Source organism: Macaca nemestrina, chromosome 6, assembly GCF_043159975.1.
Source record: "Macaca nemestrina isolate mMacNem1 chromosome 6, mMacNem.hap1, whole genome shotgun sequence".
Classification (NCBI taxonomy): Eukaryota; Metazoa; Chordata; class Mammalia; order Primates; family Cercopithecidae; genus Macaca; species Macaca nemestrina.
In genome coordinates this window covers 143966739-143992291 of record NC_092130.1, presented here as the reverse complement: position 1 = coordinate 143992291, position 25553 = coordinate 143966739, and the positions used below count along the sequence as shown (strand labels likewise).

At 38.8% G+C, this 25553-nt stretch overlaps 1 protein-coding gene across 10 annotated transcripts in view; it reads right to left on the bottom strand.

Annotated features, from left to right (window-relative positions):
* Positions 1–25553, bottom strand: part of CPLANE1 (ciliogenesis and planar polarity effector complex subunit 1) — a 162316-nt gene that overhangs the window by 15239 nt on the left and 121524 nt on the right. For 8 of the 10 annotated variants that reach the window (XM_071099002.1, XM_071099006.1, XM_071099005.1 and 5 more), the window contains 6 exons: positions 24458–24545; positions 18889–19053; positions 15644–15674; positions 15019–15147; positions 3324–3489; positions 174–232 (listed from right to left, as the gene is read on the bottom strand). In XM_071099002.1, coding sequence (XP_070955103.1) covers positions 174–232; positions 3324–3489; positions 15019–15147; positions 15644–15674; positions 18889–19053; positions 24458–24545 — 638 coding nt within the window. Of the gene's footprint in view, positions 1–173; positions 352–1747; positions 3098–3323; positions 3490–15018; positions 15148–15643; positions 15675–18888; positions 19054–24457; positions 24546–25553 lie in introns of those variants that run through there. The other 2 variants (XM_071099011.1, XM_071099010.1) reach the window with 2 other exon arrangements.

Here is a 25553-nt window from a genome sequence, read left to right as displayed (position 1 = left end):
TGAAAAAAGGCTAGTGAGTCTCATTATTTTCCTTGCAGTGATATCTTCCATAATTTTCTGTTTATTGACAAAAAAGAGACTATTGTGAAAACAGAATTCCTAAGGCATTAACCTATGCCTCAGGTAGTAAGGAAGTCAGAGAGAATACACAGGGTTACAGCTACCAAACTCACCTGTCTTTTTCATGCTTCACCTTTTGTCTCAGCCTTATTTCCCTTGAAGTCATGTAAAGCTGCATAAGAAATATCCAGTTGGTTCATTATTGTTCAATCCAAATAATTAAACCATTAGACATAATTCTGTTATTGAGGAAACAGTACAAAACACTGTGGTGTTTGATGAAGCTTCCTACTGTAGCACAAAACATAAAAAAGTTAAATTAAAACATCATGTAATGAAAGTAAAAACCAAGTTAGGGAGGCGGCGGCCGGCGGATCACCTGAGGTCAGGAGTTCGTGACCAGCTTGGCCAACATGGTGAAACCTCGTCTCTACTAAAAATACAAAAATTAGCTGGGTATGTGGCATACACCTGCAATCTCAGCTACCCAGGAGGCAGAGGCTGCAGTGAACTGAGATCGCACCACTGCACTCCAGCCTGGGCGACGGAGCAAGACTCCATTTCAAAATAAAGAAAAATTTAATAAATGGAATGCAAAATCTATTTTCCTAGTTCAGTTAATATATTTTATTGAGTTAATTAGGAGAGAACCTTATTTGGCTGCACAAAAAATGTGAAGTAGGAACATTTTAGGTGGAAGCACCTATGCTTTGTACTCAATCTTGTAACTAACCTCACCAAGAGCCTGTTAATAAAGCTGAAATTAGACATTTAAAATCATTATTTTTATGTTTTAAAATGTTTATCAGAAACCTACTACAGTGAATTGACTGTGACTTGTAAACTCTTCAAGTTATACACCAGAAGGCAAACAACAAATGTCAGACACATACATATTATTCCAGAACATTAAGAACTATTGGTGTGGCCGGGCGCGGTGGCTCAAGCCTGTAATCCCAGCACTTTGGGAGGCCGAGACGGGTGGATCACGAGGTCAGGAGATCGAGACTATCCTGGCTAACACGGTGAAACCCCGTCTCTACTAAAAAATACAAAAAACTAACCGGGCGAGGTGGCGGGCGCCTGTAGTCCCAGCTACTCGGGAGGCTGAGGCAGGAGAATGGCGTGAACCCGGGAGGCGGAGCTTGCAGTGAGCTGAGATCCGGCCACTGCACTCCAGCCTGGGCAACAGAGCGAGACTCCGTCTCAAAAAAAAAAAAAAAAGAACTATTGGTGTGAGTTACATGTGAGGTTCTTTTCACACACAATTATGTATATAAAAATGGACACTCAGAAGTAAACGCACTTTTTCAAGGTCCTGTAGAGAAGTAGTCACTAACAAATTAAAGGTCTTGTTGATTTCTAATAGAAATTCAAATGAAAATTTTAATTACATTAATACCTCACTAATCCCATCCAAACTTACCCAAATAGAAGTTAAAAAACAAAACAAAAAATGTCTGCAATCTTGAATGAGACCACAAAATCTATGAACCAAGCAGTTCTTAAACCCTTAGAGTTTACTTATTTTGAGACAAGAGCTCACTCTGTTGCCCAGGCAGGAGTGCAGTGGCATGATCACAACTCACTTTAATCTCCAACTCCTGGACGTAAGTGATCTTCTCACCTCGAGTAGTTAGGACTACAGGTGTGTGCCACTACATCTGGCTAATTTTCATTTTCTTACTTTTTATTTTTTTTTTTTTAGAGACGAGGTCTTACTATGTTGCCTAGGCTGGTCTTGAACTCCTGGCCTCAGGTGATCCTCCTATCTCGGACTCCCAAAGTGCTGGGATTACAGATATGAGCCACTATTCCTGGCCAATTTATTCTAAATTTGGACACAATTCTAACCATCTTGGGTATTTACTTCCCTGACAGCGAGAAGGTAATGTCAGAACCCACTCTACATTAGGGTGGGGGAACGCGCGCGCACACACACACACACACACACATTCTTCTCTCAAATACACATGTACACACTTTAAGATTCTGTTCATGTACCTCAGTAGCCCTGAAGGCCACTACCATGTCTCCTGGGCTATCAAGAAAATGTTATGTTAACACCAATATATTCTTTTCAGAGACAGGTAAGTAAATTGCACTTTAAACAATAGTTCACCTACTTTTGCACCATTTGGTGTTTTAATGGAACAGTTTATCTGGAAAATTCACCAAAATAATTTGTTATCCTAATGATGCGGAAAAAATGAAGGGATATTATATTTTATTTCAGATTACAAAGTAAAAGATAAACTGTAATCTAAATGTAATTTTCATAGTAATGTGACTATCAAAGTAACAGTGCTTTGTTTTACCATCTGAAAAAAAATATACCTGACCTGGCTATGGTGATGTCTGTATTTAGGGCTCAGTAAATAAATGCTGACAGTTTTAAAGACAGTTAAAAAAACAAAAACCACACACACAGAAGTGACATTGTTCTGTTGATACATGACAATTTTTTTTTGTATTTTTTGTAGGTAACTTATTAACAGAAAATTAAGGGGCTTTTTATTTGTTAGCTTTTGCTTTATTTGTAGACACAGGGTCACCCTTTGTCTCCCAGGCTGGAGTGCAGTGGTGTGATCATAGCTCAATACAGTCTCAAACTTCTGGGCTCAAATGATCCTCCTGCCTCAGCCTCTAGAGTAGCTGGGACTACAAGTGTGTGCTACCACACCTGGCTAATTTCTTTTTTTTTTTTTTTTTTGGTAGAGACGAGGTCTCACGATGTTGTTGCCCAGGATGCTCTCAACTCTTGGTCAAAAGTGATCCTCTCACTTTGGTCTCCCAAAGTGCTGGGATTATAAGCATGAGCCACCATGCTGAGCCTCAAAGTTTTCTAAGCAAGTAAATTTTATAAACTAAGTAAAGGAGCAGGCATAGAAAAGTGAGTTTTTAAAATGGCTTTAATACACATAGTCAGTTGTTTGAACTGTCAATGACTCTCACTGAAAATTAAAGGAACAACTCCAATTGGTCACCCAATTACTCAACCTCTTCCTCTTGTTAAAATGCTACAGCCATCATTAGCCTGGGGGACAAAAAAATATTTAAGATAATTCAGTATAACTTGGTTAGCACAATATCCTGTAACGTTTTAAGGTAATTAACTTTTCCTGACTTAAGTAAAACATTTACTTTTCTATATGCCAAATTAAAAATGTATCCAAATTATGTTAATCTTTTTCTTAAAATTTTGCCAGGAAAGTAATTACACATATTCTATAATTCCATTGCCCTTGACACTGCAGACTTACTGGATTGCTTCTGGGACAGAAAGGATCATGTTCTTGCCCTCTCTTTTCTGCCAGCTCATTTAAGTACTTTGCCATTCTTTCTTTTCGTTTTCTTTTCATCCAGGCTTGAATCTCTCTTCTTTCCTTGTCAGTTCTTTGTGAATGTCTGCCAGAAGAATGCTGAATTCTGAGAAATTTAACAAGTAAGACATCATTTGCTTTTAAATTTGTTATGCAGATAAGATATATCATGACTAAACACTATTTATCTGGAAATATTTTGCCCCATCTTCAAAAGCAGTATATACTTATGTTCTCTAGTCAACTCACTCCAATTTGTTACCTGAACTCCACTGAAAAGGGACTCAGAAAGCTAACAACTTCTTTACAACATTTGCCTTAAACTCTTTTCCCTTCTTCTTTAAACTCTATCTTACTGGATCTTTTCCTAACTCTCAGAAAACTATATAGCCTCCTGCATTGGCTCCTTTCTTGTCTGCTCACTGCTTCAAAACTAATGTCTTAAAGGTTCTCCTTTTGACTGTTTTTTTTAACTTTTTAATTTTGTGGGTACATAGTAGATGTATATATTTATAAGGTACATGAGATATTTTGATACAGGTATGCAATGCATAATAATCACATCATGTAAAATGGGGAGGTTTTCACTTCTTTATCTATTAATATAACTTATTCCCTGTACTATTTCTATCAACTTCAAAACTTCTAATACAGGGCTGGGCTCAGTGGCTCACACCTGTAATCCCAGAACTCTGGGAGGCCAAGGCAGGTGGACTGCTTTAGCCCAGCAGCTCAAGGCCAGCCTGGGCAAGATGATGAGATGCCATCTCTATAAAAAAGAAAAAAAAATTTGCCAGGTTGAATGGCACATGCCTGTAGTCCCAGCTACTCAGGAGACTGAGGTGGGTGGGAGGATCACTTGAGCCTGGGAGGTCGAAGCTGCAGTGAGCAGTGATCGTGCCACTGCATTCCAGCCTGGGTGACAAAGGAAGACTGTCTCAAAAAAACAAAACAATTGCAACACAGAGGTGACTTCCAACACCTGCCCTTCTGGATCTACTCCCATGCTTAGGTTCATGTCACACTTTCCATGGTCTGGCCCAAATTAATGGACTAAGCATGGCAGGGATACTGTGAAAGGCCCATTCCTGCAAGACACAGGTGACTCTGTGGGTGACTTGGCCTGAGGTCTTACCATTGACCCAGTTGAAACATTCTTAAAACTACACAGTGCACTGAGACTCTGTCTCCCCTACCCTCTTTCCCTCTCCTTTACAGGGAGGGCTGAGAGCTGCATCGTAGTCTGATGCTTCTCCTTACTTCTTCCCTGCATTCTGCTATCCTCTCACAAGCATTTTCCCCAGTAAATCTCTTCTGCAGCTAAACCGACCTTAGCTTCTTGGAGGATCTGAACTAACATACATGTACTAGGAGTGGTCTGAGAAAATGGGTGGTGCAAAATGGGGATTTGGGGCCAGGTGCAGTGGCATGCACCTGTCATCCCAGCTACTTGGGAGGCTGAAGTGGGACAATCATGAGTTCAAGCCCAGTTTGGGCAAAATAGCAAACCTCCGTCTCCCAAAAATAAAATTTTAAAAAGTTTCTGTTTTAAAAGATGGGGACTTGGACAGATGCATCACCCAGTGATTGAAGAAGACACCCTCCTAAACAGAAGACTAGTCACAAATACAAACAATACATTTTATTCTGAATATCTCTTTTCCTTTTGAGACTCTGGAATCTTTACACATGGCAGGCAGTATCCCCCCAGTAAAACCCCAGGCATGGAGTTTCTAATGGGCTTGCCTGGTAGACATTTTACACATGTTGTCACAACTTGTTACTGGAGGATTTAAGTGCATTCTGTGCGACTCCACTGGGAAAGGACTCTTGGAAGTTTGTGCCTGATTTCCCCTGGAATTTACTCCATGTACCTTTTGCCTCCTGTTAGGATAAATTATAGCCATGAAAATGACTATTTGCTGAGTTCTGTGCATCCTCCTAGGTGATTTCTGAACCTGGGGGTGATCTTGGGGACCCCCAGCACAGGGTCAAATCTACATCAACACTGCAGTCTGATAGTTTTCCCCAATTTTATGGCATCCTCCCTTTTTCCTTCACAGGCATTTCTCCAAATAAATCTCTTGCTCGTCAAAATCCCATCTGCTTTGCAGAGGACTTAAAACTAATATACCACTGAATATTACCACTCGATGTTTTTCTGCCACCTTATATCTAAAACTGTATTCTCTTTTTTATTTATTTATTTTTTTGAGATGGAGTTTCGTTCTTGTTGCCCAGGCTGGAGTGCAATGGCACGATCTCCGCTCACTGCAACCTCTGCCTCCCAGGCTTAAGCGATTCTCCTGCCTCAGACTCCTGAGTAGCTGAGATTACAGACTCGCAGCACCATGCCCAGCTTTTTGTATTTTTAGTAGAAACGGGTTTTCACCATGTTAGCCAGGCTGGTCTCGAACTCCTGATCTCAGGTGATCCACCCACCTCAGCCTCCCAAAATGCTGGGATTACAGGAGTGAGCCACTGAGCCCAGCCATTATTTAATTAAATTAATTTATTTAATTACTTATTTGTGTTTTTGAAACCTAGTCTCTACCAAAACTGTAAAAACTAGCTGGATGCAGTGGCACACACCTGTAGTCCCAACTACTTGCAGGCTAAGGTGGGAGAATCACCTAAGCCTGGGGAGGTTGAGGCTGCAGTAAGCCATGATTGTGCCACTGCACCCCAGCCTGGGTGACAGACTGAGACCCTGTCTCAAAAAACAAATAAACAAACAAAAGATATATTATGTCCTTCTCAGGGAAGGAAGCAAAATTAACAGAATGCAGGATTTAAAAGATATTTTTATTTAAAAAAAATTTTTTTTGAGATTGGGTTATGAGGCTGGCTAATTTTTATATTTTTGGTAGAGATTGGTTTTCCCTGTGTTGCCCCTGCATTCTTTATCCTGCTAAAGAAATCACCATCAACTCAGTCACCCAAGTAGAAAAGCTGTCATTCTTACCACCTGATAGCCTCCAAATGTTTACTTACACCTATTACCCTACACTCTTCATTCTGATCACCTCATCTCTAAACTACTGAAATAAGTCTTCTAACTGGCTCTAATTTCCATCTTAAAGCCCTGTGCTGCATGCAGATGGTGCCACCTGGCGCTTAAGGACCTGCATGCATGTATTACTGCTGAAAGAAATCATAGATAACAAAACAAATGGAAACGCATCCCATGCTCATTGATGGGTAGAATCAATATTGTGAAAATGACCATATTGCCAAAAGCAATCTACAAATTCAATGCAATTCCTATCAAAATACCACCATAAGGGCCAGGTGCGGTGGCTCACACCTGTAATCCCAGCACTTTGGGAGGCTGAGGCGGGTGGATCACCTAAGGTCAGGAGTTCAAGATCAGCCTGGCCAACATGGCAAAATCCCATCTCTATTAAAAATGAACAAATTAGCCGGGTGTGGTGGTGCGGACCTGTAATCCCAGCTACTAGGGAGGCTGAGGCAGAAAAATTGCTTGAACCCAGGAGGCAGAGGTTGCAGTGAGCTGAGATTGTGCCACTGCACTCCAGCCTGGGCAACAAAGTGAGACTCTGTAAAAAAACAAAAACAAAAACAAAACAACAACAACAAAAAAAACCCCATCATCATTCTTCACAGAACTAGAAAAGACAATCCTAAAATTCATATGGAACCAAAAAAAGAGCCTGTATAGCCAAAGCAAGACAAAGCAAAAAGAATAAATCTGGAGGCATCACATTATGACTTCAAACTATAAGGCCATAGTCACCAAAACAGCACGGTACTGGTATAAAAATAGGCACGCAGACCAATGGAACAGAATAGAGAACCCAGAAATAAACCCAAATACTTATAGCCAACTGATCTTCGACAAAGCAAACAAAAACATAAAGGGGGAAGGACACTCTATTCAACAAATGGTGCTGGGATAATTGGCAAGCCACATGTAGAAGAATAAAACTGGATCCTCATCTCTCACCTTATACAAAAATCAACTCAAGATGTATCAAGGACTTAAATCTAAGACCTGAAACCATAAAAATTCTAGAAGATAACACAGGAAAAATCCTTCTAGACAGTGGCTTACGCAAAGGCTTCATGACCAAGAATCTAAAAGCAAATGCAACAAAAACAATGATAAATAGGTGGAACTGGCCGGGCGCGGTGGCTCACGCCTGTAATCCCAGCACTTTGGGAGGCCGAGACGGGTGGATCACGAGGTCAGGAGATCGAGACCAGCCTGGCTAACACGGTGAAACCCCGTCTCTACCAAAAAAATACAAAAAACTAACCGGGCGAGGTGGCGGGCGCCTGTAGTCCCAGCTACTCGGGAGGCTGAGGCAGGAGAATGGCGTAGACCAGGGAGGCGGAGCTTGCAGTGAGCTGAGATCCAGCCACTGCACTCCAGTCTGGGCAACAGAGCAAGACTCTGTCTCAAAAAAAAAAAGAAAAAAATAGGTGGAACTTAAACTAAAAAGTTTCTGCACAGCAAAAGAAACAATCAGCAAAGTAAACAGACAACTCACAGGGTGAGAGAAAATCTTCACAATCTATACATCTGACAAAGAACTAATACCCAGAATATACAAAGAACTCAAATAAATAAGCAAGAAAAAAAAAATCCCATCAAAACAATAGAGTTAAGGCATGAAGAGACAATTCACAAAAGAAGATATACAAATGGCCAACAATCATGTGAAAAAATGCTCAACATCACTAATGATCAGGGAAATGCAAATAAAAACCACAATGCGATACCATCTTACTTCTGTAAGAATGAACATAATTAAAACATCAAAAAACAATAGATGTTGGCAGCGATGCGGTTAAAAGGGAACACTCCTACACTGCTGGTGCGAATGTAAACTAATACAACCACTATGGAAAACAGTGTGGATGTTCCTTAAAGAACTAAAAGTAGAACTACCATTTGATCCAGCAATCCCACTACTGGATATCTACCCAGAGGAAAAGAAGTCATTATATGAAAAAGATACTTGCACACACGTTTATAGCAGCACAATTCACAATTGCAAAAATATGGAACCAGCCCAAATGCCCATCAAGCAATGAGTGGATAAAGAAATTGTGGTACACATATACACCATGTCATACTATTCAGCCACCAAAAGGAATGAAATAATGGCATTCGCAGCAACCTGGATAGAATTGGAGACCATTATTCTAAGTGAAATAACTCAGGAATGGAAAACCAAATGTCATATGCTCTCACTCATAAGCTATGAGGAGACAAAGGCCTAAGAATGATACAATGGACTTCAGGGACTTGGGAGAAAGGGTGGGAGGTGGGTGAGGAATAAAGACTACAAATTGGGTACAGTATATACTGTTGAGGTTGATGGGTGCACCAAATCTCACAAATTACCACTGAAGAACTTACTCATGTAACCAAATACCACCTGTTCCCCCAAAACCTACGGAAATTAAGTTAAAAAAAAAAAAAAAAAAAAAAAAAAAAAAAAGAACCTGCATATACACATCAAAGACAATGGCCAAGAACAAATTAAGGGGGCAGAAGTCCAGGAACGTATTTCACATTGCCAGACACAACAACTTTAAGGCTAAAAACAAAGCAAAGCCAGTTACCACTAACCTGTTTTCTTTTTTTTTTTTTTTTGGTGAGATGGAGATTTACTCTTGTTGCCCAGGCTGGAGTGCAATGGCGCGATCTCGGCTCACTGCATTCTCCGCCTCCCAGGTTCAAGCGATTCTCCTGCCTCAGCTTCCCGAGTAGCTGGGATTACAGGCATGTGCCACTATGCCTGGCTAATTTTGTATTTTTAGTAGGGATGAGGTTTCACCATGTTGCCCAGGCTGATCTCGAATTCTTGACCTCAGGTAATCCACCTGCCTCGGCCTCCCAAAGTGCTGGGATTATAGGCGTGAGCCACTGCACCCAGCCCACTAATCTTAAAATATACATTATGAATGATGAAAAGTTAACAATGTGAATAAAGCATTTGTAAATATACAAAAGGAACTAGAGAACTTCTCAAAAGCCCTTTCTCTTGAACCTCTGCAAAAAGAACCAATTCCTCAGAAACATCACGAAAGCAAACCAGTTAATGTTGATGAAGCTGTAATACAGTTGTGATACAGTGTAATACAGTGATGATGCATCTAATTCCCCCCAAAAGACCAATACATTATATGTTTTATACAATTTTATTTTTAAAAATCTTAACGTGCAGGCACTGGCACATTTAAAAACTACATAAACAGATCTTTCCTCCAATCTAGGAAAAATGGAATGTCAGAAGTTAACAAAATGTGATAAACTTAAAGTACTAAAACAGAAGGCACTTCACCAAATCTGTTCACTGAAACAGTTATATATCCTTGCTTACATCTTTCACTTTATAGACTGCAGTGAATGTCTGTCTGGATAGAAGAACACAGGAAATAGTTTCATGGCAATAAAAATATAAGTCGAAGAAGTGATGAGTACTTTGCCAATGTATTTTGTTTTTGATAACCTTCCTTTGTTTTTGATAACTTTCCTTTTATAAGCGGAGAAAACAGGATTAAGAATTGGAAGAAAAGTTGAAATCGCAGAATGCAGCTACTTGGGGGATGGGGAAGTTGGTAGATATTAAATCGTTTTTCTCCTGAAGCAAAATGAAAAAGAAAAAAAGCCCCTTCTGATCACCCCCTACTGCTTGTCAATAGGTTGAACTCAGTGATTCCCTCTGGTCTCCATACTCAGCTAGTCCCACTCTTTCCTTCTAATGCACAAACTCTAGTTACATCTAATTCCTTGCCCTTCACTTACAAATACAAGAACTGCTGTGATTGCCTTCTTTCACTGACTTTCTTCCCCGAGCTCAAATAAACACTGATATAACTTGGTCTTAGAGCTCTAAGAGGTGTGTGTGTGTGTGTCTGTTGTAAATGGGACTGCATTCTTGCTTTGGTTCTCCATAGAAACGCTACTGATTTTTGTATATTGATTTTGTATCCTGAAACTTTACTGAAGTCATTTATCAGTTCTAGGAGGCTTTTGGAGGAGTCTTTAGGTTTTCTAGGTATAGAATCATACTGTCATGGAAAAGAGGTAATCTGAATTCTTATTTTCCTATTTCGATGCCTTGCATTTATTTCTCTTACTTGATTGCTCTGGCTAGGACTTCCAGTACTATGTTATATAGAAATGGTAAGATTGAGCATCCTTGTCTTGTACCAGTTCTTAAGGTGAATGCTTCCAGCTTTTGCCCATTCAGTAAGATGTTGGCTGTGGGTGTGTCATGAATGGCTATTAATCACATTTATTGATTTGTGTATGTTGAACCAATCTTGCATCCTAGAAATGAGGCCTACTTGATTGTGGTGAATTAACAATCACCACAATTTGATGTGCTGCTTTCGGTTTGCTGTATTTTGTTGAAGATTTTTGCTTCTATATTCATCAGGGATATTGGCCTACAGTTTTCCTTTTTCCCTGTGTCTTTGCCAGGTTTTGGTATCAGGGTGATGCCACCTTCATAGAATGACTGGGGAAGAGTCTGTCCTCCTTGATTTTTTAAAGAGTTTCAGTAGAATTCCTATCAGCTCTTCTTTTATGTCTGGCAGAATTTGGCTGTCAATCCATCCAGTCTGGGGCTTTTATTGGTTGGTGGGTTTTTTACTACTGATTCCATTTCAGAACTTCATATTGGTCTGTTCAGGGTTTCAAATTTCTTCCTGATTCAATGTTGGGAGGTTGTGTTTCCAGGAATTTACCCATTTCCTCTAGATTTTCTACTTTGTGCATACAGGTGTTCATAATAGTCTCAGGATCTTTTGTATTTCTGTGGGATCAATTGTAATGTCACCTTTGTTGTTTCCTGATTGCGCTTATTTGGATCTTCCCTCTTTTTTTCTTTGTTAATGTAGCTAGTGGTCTATCAATCTAGTTTATCCTTTCTAATAACCAACTTTTGGTTTTATTGATTCTTTGTATGGATATTTGGTTCTCAATTTTGTTCACTTCTGCTCTGATTTTAGTTACTTATTTTGCTAGCTCTGGGGTTAACTTGTTCTTGTTTTTCTGTTTCCTCTAGGTGTGATGTTAGATCACTAATTTGAAATCATTCGAACTTTTTGATGCAGGTGGTTAGTGCTATAAACTTTCCACCTTTTTTTTTTTTTTTTTTTTTTTTTGAGAAAGAATTTTGCTCTTGTTGCCCAGGCTGGAGTGCAATGGCACGATCTTGGCTCACCACAACCCCTGCCTCCTAGGTTCAAGTGATTCTCCTGCCTCAGCCTCCCGAGTAGCTGGGATTACAGGCATGTGCCACCATGCCCAGCTAGTTTTATATTTTTAGTAGAGATGAGGTTTCTCCATGTTGGTCAGGCTGGTCTCCAACTCCCAACCTCAGGTGATCCACCCGCCTCAGCCTCCCAAAGTGCAGGTGTGAGACACCGTGCCCAGCCTCTAAATTTTCCTCTCAATGTTGCTTTTGCTGCATCACACCTGTAATCCCAGCACTTTGGGAAGTCGACGGGGGGCAGATCACAAGGTCAGGATATTGAGACCATCCTGGCCAATATGGTGAAACCCTGTCTCTATTAAAAATATAAAAATTAGCTGGGCGTGGTGGCACATGCCTGTAATCCCAGCTACTCAGGAGGCTGAGGCAGGAATCGCTTGAACCAGGGAGTCGGAGGTTGCAGTGAGCTGAGATCGCACCACTGCACTCTAGCCTGGCAACAGAACGAGACTCCATCTCAAAAAAAAAAGAAAAAACCAACAAAAAACCCATCAGAACTCGTGAAATAGTGTTTTTACTATCACGAGGACAGGACAGAGCAAACTACCTCCATGATTCAATTATCTTTACCAACATGTGGGGATTATGGGAACTACAATCCAAGATGAGATGTGGATGGGGAAACAACCAGACCATATCATTCTGCCCTGGCCCCTTCCAAATCTCATGTCTTCATAATTCAAAACACAATCATGTCCTTCCAACAGTCCCTCAAAGTCTTAACTCATTCTAGCATTAACTCCAAAGTCCAAGTCCAAAGTCTCATTTGAGACAAGGCAAATCCCTTCTGCCTATGAGCCTGTAAAATCAAAAGCAAGTTAGTTACTTCCTAGATACAATGGAGGTACAGGCATTGGGTAAAAACACCCAGTCCAAATAGGAGAAATTAGCCAAAACAAAGGGGCTATCAGCCTCATGCAAGTCCAAAATCCAATAGGGCAGTCATTAAACCTTAAAGTTCCAAAATGATCTTCTTTGACTCCATGTCTCACATTCAGGTCATGCTGATACAAGAGGTGGGTTCCCATGGTCTTGGACAGGTCCTGTCCACAGCTCCTGTCCCTGTGGCTTTGCAGGCTTTGCAGGGTACAGCCCTCTGCCCCAGCTGCTTTCACAACTGGCATTATCTGTGACTTTTCCAGGCACATGGTGCAAGCTGTTGGTAAATCTACCATTCTGGGGTCTGAGGATGGTGGCCCTCTTCTCACAGCTCCACTAGGCAGTGCCCCAGAAGGGAATCTGTATGGGGGCTCCAACCCCACATTTCCCTTCTGCACTGACCTAGTAGAGGTTCTCCATGAGAGCTCTGCCCTTGCAGCAAACTTCAGTCTGGGATTTCCATACATCCTCTGAAATCTACGAGGAGGTTCCCAAACCTCAATTCTTGACTTCTGTTCACCCACAAGCTCAACACCACATGGAGGCTGCCAAGGTTTGGGGCTTGCACCCTCTGAAGCCACAGCCCGAGCTGTATCTTGGCACCTTCTACCCACAGCTAGAGAGGATAGGATGCAGGGCACCAAGTCCCTAGGCTGCACACAGCAGGGAGGGCCTGGCCTGGCCCAGGACATCATTTTTCCCTCCTAGGCCTCTAGGCCTGTGATGGGAGGGGCTGCCATGAAGGTCTCTAACATGCCCTGGAGATATTTTCCCCATGGTCTTGGTGACTAATATTTGGCTTCTCATTATTTATGCAAATTTCTGCAGTGAGCTTGAATTTCTCCCCAGAAAATGGGTGTTTCTTTTATACTGCACTGTCAGGCTGCAAATTTTCCAAACTTTCATGCTCTGCTTCCTCTTGAATGCTTTGCCACTTAGAAATTTCTTCCACCAGATACCCTAAATAATCTCTCTCAAGTTCAAAGTTCCACAAATCTCTAGGGCAGGGGCAAAATGCCACCAGTCTCTTTGCTAAAAGATAATAAGAATCACCTCCTCCAGTTCCCAACAAGTTCCTCTTCTTCATCTGAGACCACCTCTGCCTGGACCTTACTGTCCATATTGCTATCAGGCTTTTGGTCAAAGCCACCCAACAAGTCTCTATGAAGTTCCAAACTTTCCCACATCTTCCTGTCTTCTTCTGAGCCCTACAAACTGTTCCAACCTCTGCCTGTTACCCAGTTCCAAAGTCGCTTCCACATTTTCAGGTATCTTTGCAGAAGCACCCCACTCTCTGTGGTACCAATTTACTATATTAGTCTGTTCTTACACTGCTAAATAAGACATACCTGAGACTGAATAATTTATAAAGGTATAAAGGAAAGAGGTGTAATTAACTCACAGTTCAGCATGGCTGGGGAGGCCTCAGGAAACTTACAATCATGGCAGAAAGGGAAGCAAACATGGCCTTCTTCACATGATGGTAGGAAGGAGAAGAATGAGTGCCCACTGAAGGAGGAAGCCCCTTATAATACCATCAGTTATTGTGAGAACTCACTATCATGAGAACAGGATAGGGCAAACTGTCCCCATAATTCAATTATCTCCACCTGATCCCTCCCATGACACATGGGAATTATGGGAACTACAATTCAAGATGAGATTTGGATGGGGACACGGCCAAACCATATCAGTCAGATTTCAGGTTTTTTTTTTTTTTTTTTAAATTTATTGAGACTTGCTTTACAGCCAAGCATTTGGTCGATCTTGGAGTATATTCCATGTGCAGATGAAAAGAATGTATATTCTGGGGTTGATGGGTGGAGCATTCTGCAGATGTCTATTAGGTTCAATTGATTAAGTGTCTAATTTAATTCTAGAATTTGTTAGTTTTCTGCTTTGATGATAGGTCTAACTTTGTCAGTGAGGTGTTAAAGTCCCCCACTATTACTATGTGGTTGCCTAAATAGTTTCATAGGTCTGTAAGTACTTATTTTATGAATCTAGGTGCTCCAATGTTGAATGCTTATATATTTAGGATAGTTAAGTCTTTTTGTTGAATTGAACTCTTTATCATTATGTAAAACCCTTCTTTGTCCTTTTTTACTGCTGTTGGTTTAAAGTCTGTTTTATCTGATATAAAAACAGTAGTGCCTGATCTTTTTTGTTTTCTATTTGCATGATACATCAGAAAAGCTATTTAAAATGTATTCTAAGGGTTAATTTTAGGATAAAGTGCTATGAACTAAATCATTAATTACTTCTAGTAAGAGATAGGATTAAATGTATGTTGTACTTACAGTGATTCTTGGGAAAACTCACAGGATACAGTTATATACTATAAACTGTTAGGGAAAAGGGAAGACTGACACATATACATAACAAAACATGAAGAAAAAAATCTATTCTATGCTTCAGATTTTTTTCATAAAAATCACATTAAAATATGACAAGTTTTTAATTTTAAACAGGTTAAAAATGAATTATTCAATGATTACCTGGAGGTGCGCTTAGCTTGTTCTGTTAAGCCCAGCTCTTCACTGGAAACTCCGTCTTTAGTTATAAGGTCATCAATGATGTCTGCAATATCAGTCAATCCAGTCATCTGGAGTGGATCTACTGAAGCACTTCATTTGCAAATGTAATTTAAGAAATATAAATCAGTATCTACAACTTAATTACATTAAGCAAAAATAAACATGTAACAAATGAACACAAAATGATAAACATATATCTACTGTTCCTTCTATTTCTGCAATTCTAGTATCTCTCAGCGAAAAAGACTAATCAACAAAAAGTAATGACTTGGTAGATTTTCTTTAAAAAGGAAACATATGGCCCAGAAGAAAACCTCTATAGATTCTGCCTGTTTAAATTTGATCTATATTTATATAAGAAAATGTAGTATAGTCTATTGAATTCTAATTACTTGTGCTAAAACAGTAAGGGATATAACAATCCTCAATTTCTTAAAAATATTCCATTCCCAATGAAAACTTATATTCCTTTAAACCACAAAGATGTATAATGTAAAAATTCACACACATATGAACAACAAAATTTCCACTATCTACACACACCCAACTTTAAAGAAAATCATGAATTAACTCTTAAGATATTTACCTCTCAAATAATTCATCATTGCTATTCATACCTAAAAAAAAAAATCATTATTAATAAAAATTTTGGGTCATTTTTTTTTTTTGCTTTCAATTGTTAACCTAATTTAGAAATTATATAACCAGAAATTAAATTAAAATACTTTTAAACCTCCAAATTGGTTTATAGATATATATTTGCAGCATATTTATCCTCCTCTTGAATATGCTATCTGATAGTGAACACTGTCTACATGTTTTTTAAGACCATGTCTCACTCTGTCACCCAGGCTAAGCGCAGGTCATGGCATACTACAACCTCTGCCTCCAGGCTCAAGCGAACCTCCCACCTTAACGTCCTGAATGGCTGGGATTACAGGTGTGTGCTGCAATGCAGGCTAATTTTTGTATTTTTTGTAGATATGGGGTCTTGCTGTGTTGCCCAGGCTGGTCTCCAACCACTGAGCTCAAATGATTCACCTGCCTTGGCCTCCCAAAGTGCTGGGATTACAAGCATGGGCCATCGCACCCAGCTGGTATAAGATTATTACTTTTCTATCCTGAGTACTCAGTATAATATATGTCAGAAGGCACAACCCTTCTTTGCTTAGTACACAGTTTAGAGTACTGGAGTGCAATTTACTTTATAAAATATATACAAACAAAAAACAAACCTCTGGTGATCTGAAAGTAATATATTTCAGAAAATATCTTATTTAAATCCAAGGAACAATTTACTTGTAAGAATGTAACCCAAAATATAATTTTTTGTTGTTGTTTTGTTTTGTTTTGTTTTGAGACGGAGTCTCGCTCTGTTGCCCAGGCTGGAGTACAGTGGCCGGATCTCAGGTCACTGCAAGCTCCACCTCCCGGGTTCACGCCACTCTCCTGCCTCAGCCTCCTGAGTAGCTGGGTCTACAGGTGCCCACCACCTCGCCGGGCTAGTTTTTTTGTATTTTTTTAGTAGAGACGGGGTTTCACCATGTTAGCCAGGATGGTCTCAATCTCCTGACCTTGTGATCCGCCTGTCTCGGCCTCCCAAAGTGCTGGGATTACAGACTTGAGCCACCATGCCCAGCCCAAAATATAATTTTTAAGTCTTGTCCATTATTAACTATATATTTTCAAAGAAAAATACTTAATCTATTCAATCTTCTATATGTTTAATTCCAAAAACAGAACTGAATTAATTTGGGAAAAGTGTTCTGACATCTCTTCTCAAAAAATATTCCTTAAGATTTTATTATCTTGAGATAAACCAAATCTGTCCTTAAGACTTATACATTCACATGGTTTTGATATGAAATACCTGTTTTCTTGAAAGTACATTGTTCTATTTAATTTATTAACCTCCAAATCAAGCATTTTATTTTTGTTCTCAGAATCTGGGCATCTGTGGGTTCTTAAGGGTGACTAATTCAATTTAACTAAGAGAGAAATACCTCACATAAATCTAAGGTTAGTGTAATAGTAACAGTACTACCCTTAATAGCTTTTTGCTAGGTAGAAAAAGATATTAATCCTATGTACTTAGGAAAGAGAGGGTCCATTAAAGAGACACTTTCTCTCAGTATTTGAGAGGCCCCTACTGGCCTATTCATGAAAAAAAGCTTAAAGGATTCTCTTCCAATACTGACTGGGCTGCATATGGGGAAGTAGATGAGATTAGTGAAGATGGTGACCTCTTGGGTTAAAGGTTGAAGTGTTTGCTAAGTAACAAGTTGCCCTTTCTCCTATTAGTAACCCAGGATCACTAACCCACGGCCACAGTACCTGTTTACTACCAAGTAAACGTTCTTAAAACATTATGAGATTTATGCATGGACTTTTTTTTTTTTTTAGCTCATCAGCTATTGTTAGCGTTAGGGTATTTTATGTGTGGCCCAAGACAATTCTTCTTCTTCCAATGTGGCGCAGGGAAGCCAAAAGGTTGGAGTCTAGACTTTGACATCAGACCTAGTTATACCTTTGCCTTAGACTCTGGCAACACTAAACAACCATGTTCCCCCTCTCCTCCTCTTTTACCCACCTAGTCACTGAGTACCATCAGTTACTAATTCAAAATGTCTCGTTTCTTCTATTTCTTTCCCACAACACTAGCCAGGCCCTCATTATTTACCAGGTCAGATTTTTGTAGCCTCCTCAGTGGTCTCTATGCCTCCGTTCTATTTTTCCTCAAAACCTCCTCATTTTACTTCTCTGCCTAGAATTCTCCCATGATTCCCAAGTATAAAATGGAGTGTAAACTTCTCAGATATAATTGGAACCCTCTACCATCTAGCCATACAAATCCTGTTTAACCTCATTTGTCAATCCTACCCCAGAGAAGAGAAGAGAAAAGCTATCAGTGACCAAGAAAATAAAACAAGATTCTGAGATGCTTTATATATGATATTCAGTCTTCACAACTCTGTGAAGTGGAAATTATTATCCCCATATGTTGATGACTAAAACATACATGGCATCTAGAAAGAATTGAGAAAATCATTACAAGATTTAAAGTCAGCTTACTAATAGCTTTTCTTTAAGTAACAGTAATGTCATTCAAAATAGCATTTTTACTGTTTATATCACTTTAATAATGGTAATAGAACATACACTAAACACTCAGTAAAATCATTTTAATTGACCATCAATATCTGAGAGAAAAAAACATATTTCCAAGCCACTGTCAGTGATTGAACTGATGTATTTACTATGTCCTATTATTCATAGGATAAAATGTATTCATTAGGACTAAAGAATAGCAGTTTTAATTGCTACCTCCAAATGAAATGAAACAAAAAGTGGCACTAAATCCTTCTAAATCTCAATCTCCTCAACTGTAAAATGGGGATAATAATAGTGTCTACACCTCATAGGTCAGGCTTAAACCAGAATCTACGCATATAAAACAGTGATGCACATGGTAGAGGTGCAAGAAATGATAGATACTATTTTGTTTTCAAATTAAAATTCAAAGTTCTTTTAATTGGAAGAGTTTTAATTTTTCAATTTTTGTAAATGTCAACTATTATAGTAATTCCAGTTGCTATATATTTCATATTAAGTTACACCAAGATATGATACATGATTGCATTATGTCTTATGAAGGTGACAAGGTGTCATAGTTCTTCATGTGAATAGCAAGTTTTAACTTTCCTTCCCCTAAAATAAATATTACAAAATGACTTCACAAACCTTTCATAACTGTATTCCCAGTAAATCACATTCAGTAACATTATAATGGAGAATAAGAGTATGTGTAAATGAAAAAGTGAAGAACAATACCAGGAGAAGTAGTATTCTGATCACTGGAAAGGCTGACAGCTGAATCGGCAGTAGGAAACACATGGGTTTTCTGACCAGAATAATTTTCTGTTATTGAAAATTCAGGTTCTGAAGTCTCCTTTTTGTCACTTTGATCTTCTTCATCCATATGTGTCAAAAAACGCACTAATCCAGAGTATATATTACAATTAAAATAAAATAGTAGAGAAAAAAAGATCACATGGAAAAGACAACAATTGCTAATACTTCCAACTAGCAACATAGATATTAGAAGTTTACCACATATTATGCTAATAGCTTTCTACTGTATAATGAATTTAATAAAAAATTTGAAGTTAAAGCTCTCCCACAGTAAATAAACCATAAAATTTATTATCAACTTCATTAAACGTGGCAGACTGAGCTGAAGTACACAGGCCTATGCCCTTCCATAACAACACAGACACGCTAAATTACAAAAAAAAATATATTTAATATACAACCAATCTTTCTAAACAGAGAAATCCCCTGGTGCCAGAAAAGAAAAAGGAACTCAAAGCTGGAGCAATAAGTGGGCAATGATGCTAGGATAGTCTACTGAGGAATAGAAGATGTGGTTTCTGCAGACTGCAATGAGGGAAAAACTGAGCTACCTTCATTTATCTTAGAGCATTGAAGGACAGCTTTGTCCATAAAATAGGAATAAGAAAATCTCTCCCCTGGTGAAACAGCAAATAAGTTTTCTATCTGCATGGATAGTAGCTGAGAGAAAAATAAAAGTCAACTTTGAGAAATCAAAATCCCTGACTTGCCACAAGCATGAACAGGGTCTGAATTTCTACCATCAATATAGTACAGCAACCCCAAGTGAAGAAATGTATACTAAAATTTGTTCCAATTTTTTCCTACATTGTTCAATGATAGCAAAAAGCAAATGCAAAACTACTCCAAAGACAAATACATATAATCTAGCAGAACTTCTACTAATGATAAGCCCATGATAAAAAATTACAAATCACACAAAGGAACAACCAATCATGAAAGAGAGTCAGTATGCAGATTCAATAATTGATAATGTGCACATATGAAATACAACAATCAGAAAAGGTTAGTCATAAAACATGACTAAAATTATTAAACAGATAAAGCATAGGAACAGCAATAAAAAAAAACAGGACAGGACATCCAAAGAGCAGATAGATCTGAAAAAGAAATAAATACAACTTCTAGATATTAAATATAGCCACCAAAATTAAAATCATAACGAATAGCTAAAACAGCAAAGACATAGCAAAGAAGAGAATTAGTAAACTAAAAGACAGATCTGAGGAAATCATCCTGAGTGCACCACTGATAAAGGGAGGAAATTATGCAGAAGAGGTTAAAAGAGATAAGGCGGCCAGGCGTGGTGGCTCACACCTGTAATCCCAGCATTTTGGGAGGCCGAGGTGGGCGGATCACCTGAGGTCAGGAGTTTGAGACTGGCCTGACCAAAATGGAGAAACCCTGTCTCTACAAATACAAAAAATTTGCCAGGGGTGGTGGCACATGCCCGTAATCGCAGCTACTCAGAAGGCTGAGGCAGGAGAACCACTTGAACCCACGAGGTGGGGGTTGCGGTGAGCTGAGATTACGTCATTGCACTCCAGCCTAGACAACAAGAGCGAAACTCTGTCTCATTTAAAAAAAAAAAAAAAAAAAAAAAAAGATATAAGTAACAGAGTGAGAAGGTCCAACACACCTCTAACAGGTGTTTTAGAAAGAAAAGAAAAAATGGGGAGGAAGCAGTACTTCAAAATATTATCGGTGAAAAGTACCCAAAGTTAAATCTTAATACTAAAGAATCATTCCTACTCCAATAGAAGGTAAATAAAAGAAATATGGCTGGGCCTGGTGGCTCACACCTGTAATCCCAGCACTTTGGGAGGCCAAGGCAGGTGGATCACAAGATCAGGAGATTGAGACCATCCTGGCTAACACGGGGAAACTCCGTGTCTACTAAAAATACAAAAAATTAGCCAGGCACGGTGGCAGGCGCCTGTAGTCCCAGCTACTCGGGAGGCCGAGGCAGAGTTTTGCTTGAACCCGGGAGGCAGAGGCTGCAGTGAGCCAAGATCGTGCCACTGCACTCTGACAGAGTGAGACTCCATCTCAAAAAATAAACAAAAAAAAGAAGTGGATGCAAGAAGCAACTGTGGGCAACAATAGCAGAGAAGAGAAAATATCAGAGAGCATCTCAGGCAATAAAAGGTGTCATGAAACTTGTTTTGGTTTTCTACATTTGTTGCCTACATATTTACATTATTTAAATCAGAAATTTTAAAATGAAGTAATTGTTGGCAAAGAAAATGACAAATGTGGAGAAATCCTAGCTAAGCACTGACTTAAAAAATAAAAGGCAAGGGGAACTAAACAGGAGGGTTAAAAACAGAGTAGATCTACAAATATTTGAAAACAGTATCAGACGCTGGGTTGGTGGCTCACACCTATAATCCCAACACTTTGGGAGGCCGAGACGGGCGGATCACAAGGTCAAGAGATTGAGATCATCCTGGCCAACATGGTGAAGCCCCATCTCTACTGAAAATAGAAAAAATTAGCCAGGCGTCGTGGTGTGCACCTGTAGTCCCAGCTACTCGGGAGGCTGAGGCAGGAAAATTGCTTGAACCTGGGAGGCGGTGGTTGTAGTGAGCTGAGATCACACCACTGCACTCTCCAACCTGGGCCACAGTGCGAGACTCTCAAAAACAAACAAACAAACAAAAAAAAAAAAACAGTATCAGAGAAGATGGAGGGAACAAATCAGTGCTAAAAAGGTCTAAAGTCCTTATATTGTTTGGGAGGTAGATATATTCACCTTAATTTAAAAAGAAAAAAATTTTAAGAGATGGTGTCTCACTATATTGTCCAGGTTGGAGTGCAGTGGCTATTCATAGGTGTGATGATAGCATACTACAATCTTTAATTCTTGGGCTCGAGTGATCCTCCCACCTCAGCCTCCCAAATAGCTGGGACTACAGGTATGCACCACCATGTCCAACTTCACCTTAAACTTTAACTCAACTATGAATGTTAAAAATTCAAGAATAACCACTAAAAATTAAAAATGAAATGTATAATTTCTGAACCAATACAGTAGGAAAGAGAGAATATAGAAAACTCAATCCAATAAAAGGCAAAAAAGAGGAACAAAAAGTAAAGGAAAAAAAGGGCAAAAAAAAACCCATGAAATAAGATATTAGAAATAAGCACAAATATATCAGTAAATACAATAAATGAATACTGATTATGCTTGCTGGTTAAAAAAGACTGTCTAATTATTTAAAGGAATGACATCTAGGTAGATGCTGGACACAACTACAACATAATCAAACAGCCTGAAAGTAAAGGGATATCCAATTTACAAGAAATACAGAGGAGAAAACGACACATTAAATGACATCACAGAGACTCAATTAGCAAAATTCAGTCTCTGAAAAACACTTCAGAACAAATATCTTGTTTCTTCAACAAAGAAAACTTCAAGGAAGAAAAAGGAGAGAAGGAATCCAGAAGTAAAGAGACTTACAAGCCATCAACCAATGGCCACATACAGATCTTACCTGGGTTCCAACTGTAATAATTAAAAAGCTTTTTTTTTTTTTTTTTTTTTTTTTGAGACGGAGTCTCGCTCTGTCGCCCAGGCTGGAGTGCAGTGGCATGATCTTGGCTCACTGCAACCTCCGCCTCCTGGGCTTCAAGCAATTCTCCTGCCTCAGCCTCCTGAGTAGCTGGGACTATAGGCGCCCACCACCACACCAGGCTAATTTTTGTATTTTTAGTAGAGACAGGGTTTCACCATATTGGCCAGGCTGGTTTTAAATTCCTGATCTTGTGATCCGCCTGCCTCAGCCTCCCAAAGTGCTGGGATTACAGGTGTGAGAAACCATACCCGGCCTAAAAAGCTATTTTTTGAAACAAGACAATTGGCAACATTTGAACCCTGATTAGATATATAAGTATATTAAGAATTTTTTAAAGGAGTGTCAATATTATTGTGCTTATGTTTTAAAAATGGACCTGATCTTTTAGAGATACATATAAAATATTTATACATAAAATAACGTGCTGTCTGGGTTTCACTTCAAAATAATCAAGAAAAAGGTGGGAAGAGTGGGTGGGTGTGGGTAGGTGTTTAGGTAAAAAATGGATTGGCTATGAGTTGATAATGATTAAAGTTTGTTGTTGAGTATATGAAAGTTAATTGTATGATTCTGTCTTCTATTAAAATAGCATAGAAATTTTACATAAAATTAAAAAAAAAAACATATCAAAAAGTTATACCAGAACACAGGGGTAGTAATGTTCATATTAAACAAAATTGACTATAAGTCAAAAAGGATTATTGGGAATAATTACTTAGTGATAAAAGAGACAAAATCCAACAAGAAATATAACAATCCTGAACTATTTTCACCTTATAGCCTTAAGATGAATGTAACAGATTTACAAGGATAAATAATTCCATAATCATTATGGGTAATTTTTAATGCAACCTTCTGAGAAATTAATGGATCAAGCTGACTAAAGAATCAGAAAAAATATAAAAAATCTGGACAATACAATTTAGAAGCTTGACCAAAGGGAGATATATACACATACAATACATACAACCAACAGCAAATGTTTGGTCTCTTCAGATAAATGTGGAACATAACATAAAAACTGACTATCCTCAGCCACAAGAGAAATTTTAACAAATTTCTAAGAATTGATATCATCATACACATCAGCTAATCAAAATACAATGAAAATGGAAATCGACCACAAAAACATAGCCCTATATATTAGAATCCTTAATATTTAGAAGCTAAAAACTCCTTTTACAAGCTAAAGAAATCATAATGTGAACTACAAACTATGTAGACCTGAACAACACCAGATGATGATAAGTAGGTCCATGCAGGAACATATTCAGCCTCAATTACACATATTAGAAAACAAGAAAAAATAAAGTTAGAAAAAAGCCAACAAGTTAATCCCCCCAAAATAGAATAATAAAGATTAACGAAAAAGGAAACTGAGAAACAAACAGAATTAACAAACACTGGTTTTTGAAAAGACTGACAAGACTGAATGAGAAGAGAACACAGGTATAAACTACACACACAGTAGAAAGTAAAAACAAATTCATTCTTTCAATAAAAAATGAAAAAACTTAATACCTCACCACTGCCTGGCCATTTTACCAGAACCTCAAATTCCAGCTCAGCTGATGATCACAGACAAACAGCAACCTCAGCACAAAGTTCTGTGCAATCCTCAGCACTATGAGGCCAATGGCTTGGAATCCACAAAAACTGAGCTCCAGGCCACACTTGCCCCATGGTATGAAATCCAGAGGAGGTTACTGCCTTCTCCAAAAAACAAAGGCTTTGAGGTGGAAGCTAATCACATTACAAAAAAAAAATCCTTATCTAAAAATTGGGAAGCTGATGACTTAAGCTCATATATGAAAACTATTCCTACTTCTGGCACTCCACAAAGCAATGTTTATTCTTTCAGTCAACTAAAGCAAGACTTCAGCCAGTCCCTGTCAGCCCCTACAAACCTTCTTCAGAAATGCTAATGGTTTTTGAGGCTAATGTTTTTTTGAATTCAGGGCCAGAAGAGAATTCAATGTGATCCACTGGTCCAATCTGTAGAAAAAACACACAAGACAAAAGAATGGTAATACTTTGATAATTTCAAAATAACAAACAAGTTTATGTAAGTTTTAAACACTTGGATTAATGTAAAAGTAAAAGAAATGGAATTAAATCCAATATAAGCTAAATGGTAGGGATCAATAAAGCAGAGGAAATTTTTACTTATTTGTAGCTTAACTGAGTTATAAACTTTTAAGAGGCTCAGGAAAATTGTATCATAAAATTTTAGAATGAAGAAGAACCTTAATTACCATCTAGACAAACTCATATTAAAAAGGAGAGAACAAAGCCCAGAGAGATTCAATGACTTTTTTAGTGGCATGACATGGTCAATCCAGGTCTTCAAGACTACTTACTAGAGTATCCCTGGGCCTCTTCCAGGACTCTAAGCTGTTTTCTTAGGCAAGTGAAGATGTTTGTATTTATGTGTACATTATAACAATGTGAGAGTATTTTTTAAAAATATACCAAACCTGCTGGGTCCAGTGGCTCACATCTGTAATCCCAGCACTTTGGGAGGGTGAAGCAGGCAGATCACTCGAGGTCAGGAGTTTGAGACCAGCCTAGCCAACATGGCAAAACCCCGTCTCTACTAAAAATACAAAAATTAGGTGGACATGGTGGCAGGTGCCTGTAATCCCAGCTACTCAGGAGGCTAAGGCAGGAGAATTGCTTCAACCTGGGAGGCAGAGGTTGCAGTGAGCCAAGATTGCGCCACTGCACTCCAGCCTGGATGACACAGTGAGACTCCATCTCAAAAATAAATTAAATAAATAAATAAATTGTGTGTGTGTGTGTGTGTGTGTGTGTGTATACAAAATTAACCTTATTTCCTTCAAAGTGGTCATTTTAGAAGACTAAATACCCTTTTTCCCTGGGAGATATGTTCCAAGACCCCCAGCGGATGCCTGAAACGGTGGGTAGTACCGAACCTTATTTATAGCTGTCCCATAGTATCCATGAGGGATTGGCTCCTGACGTCAAAATCCACAGACACTC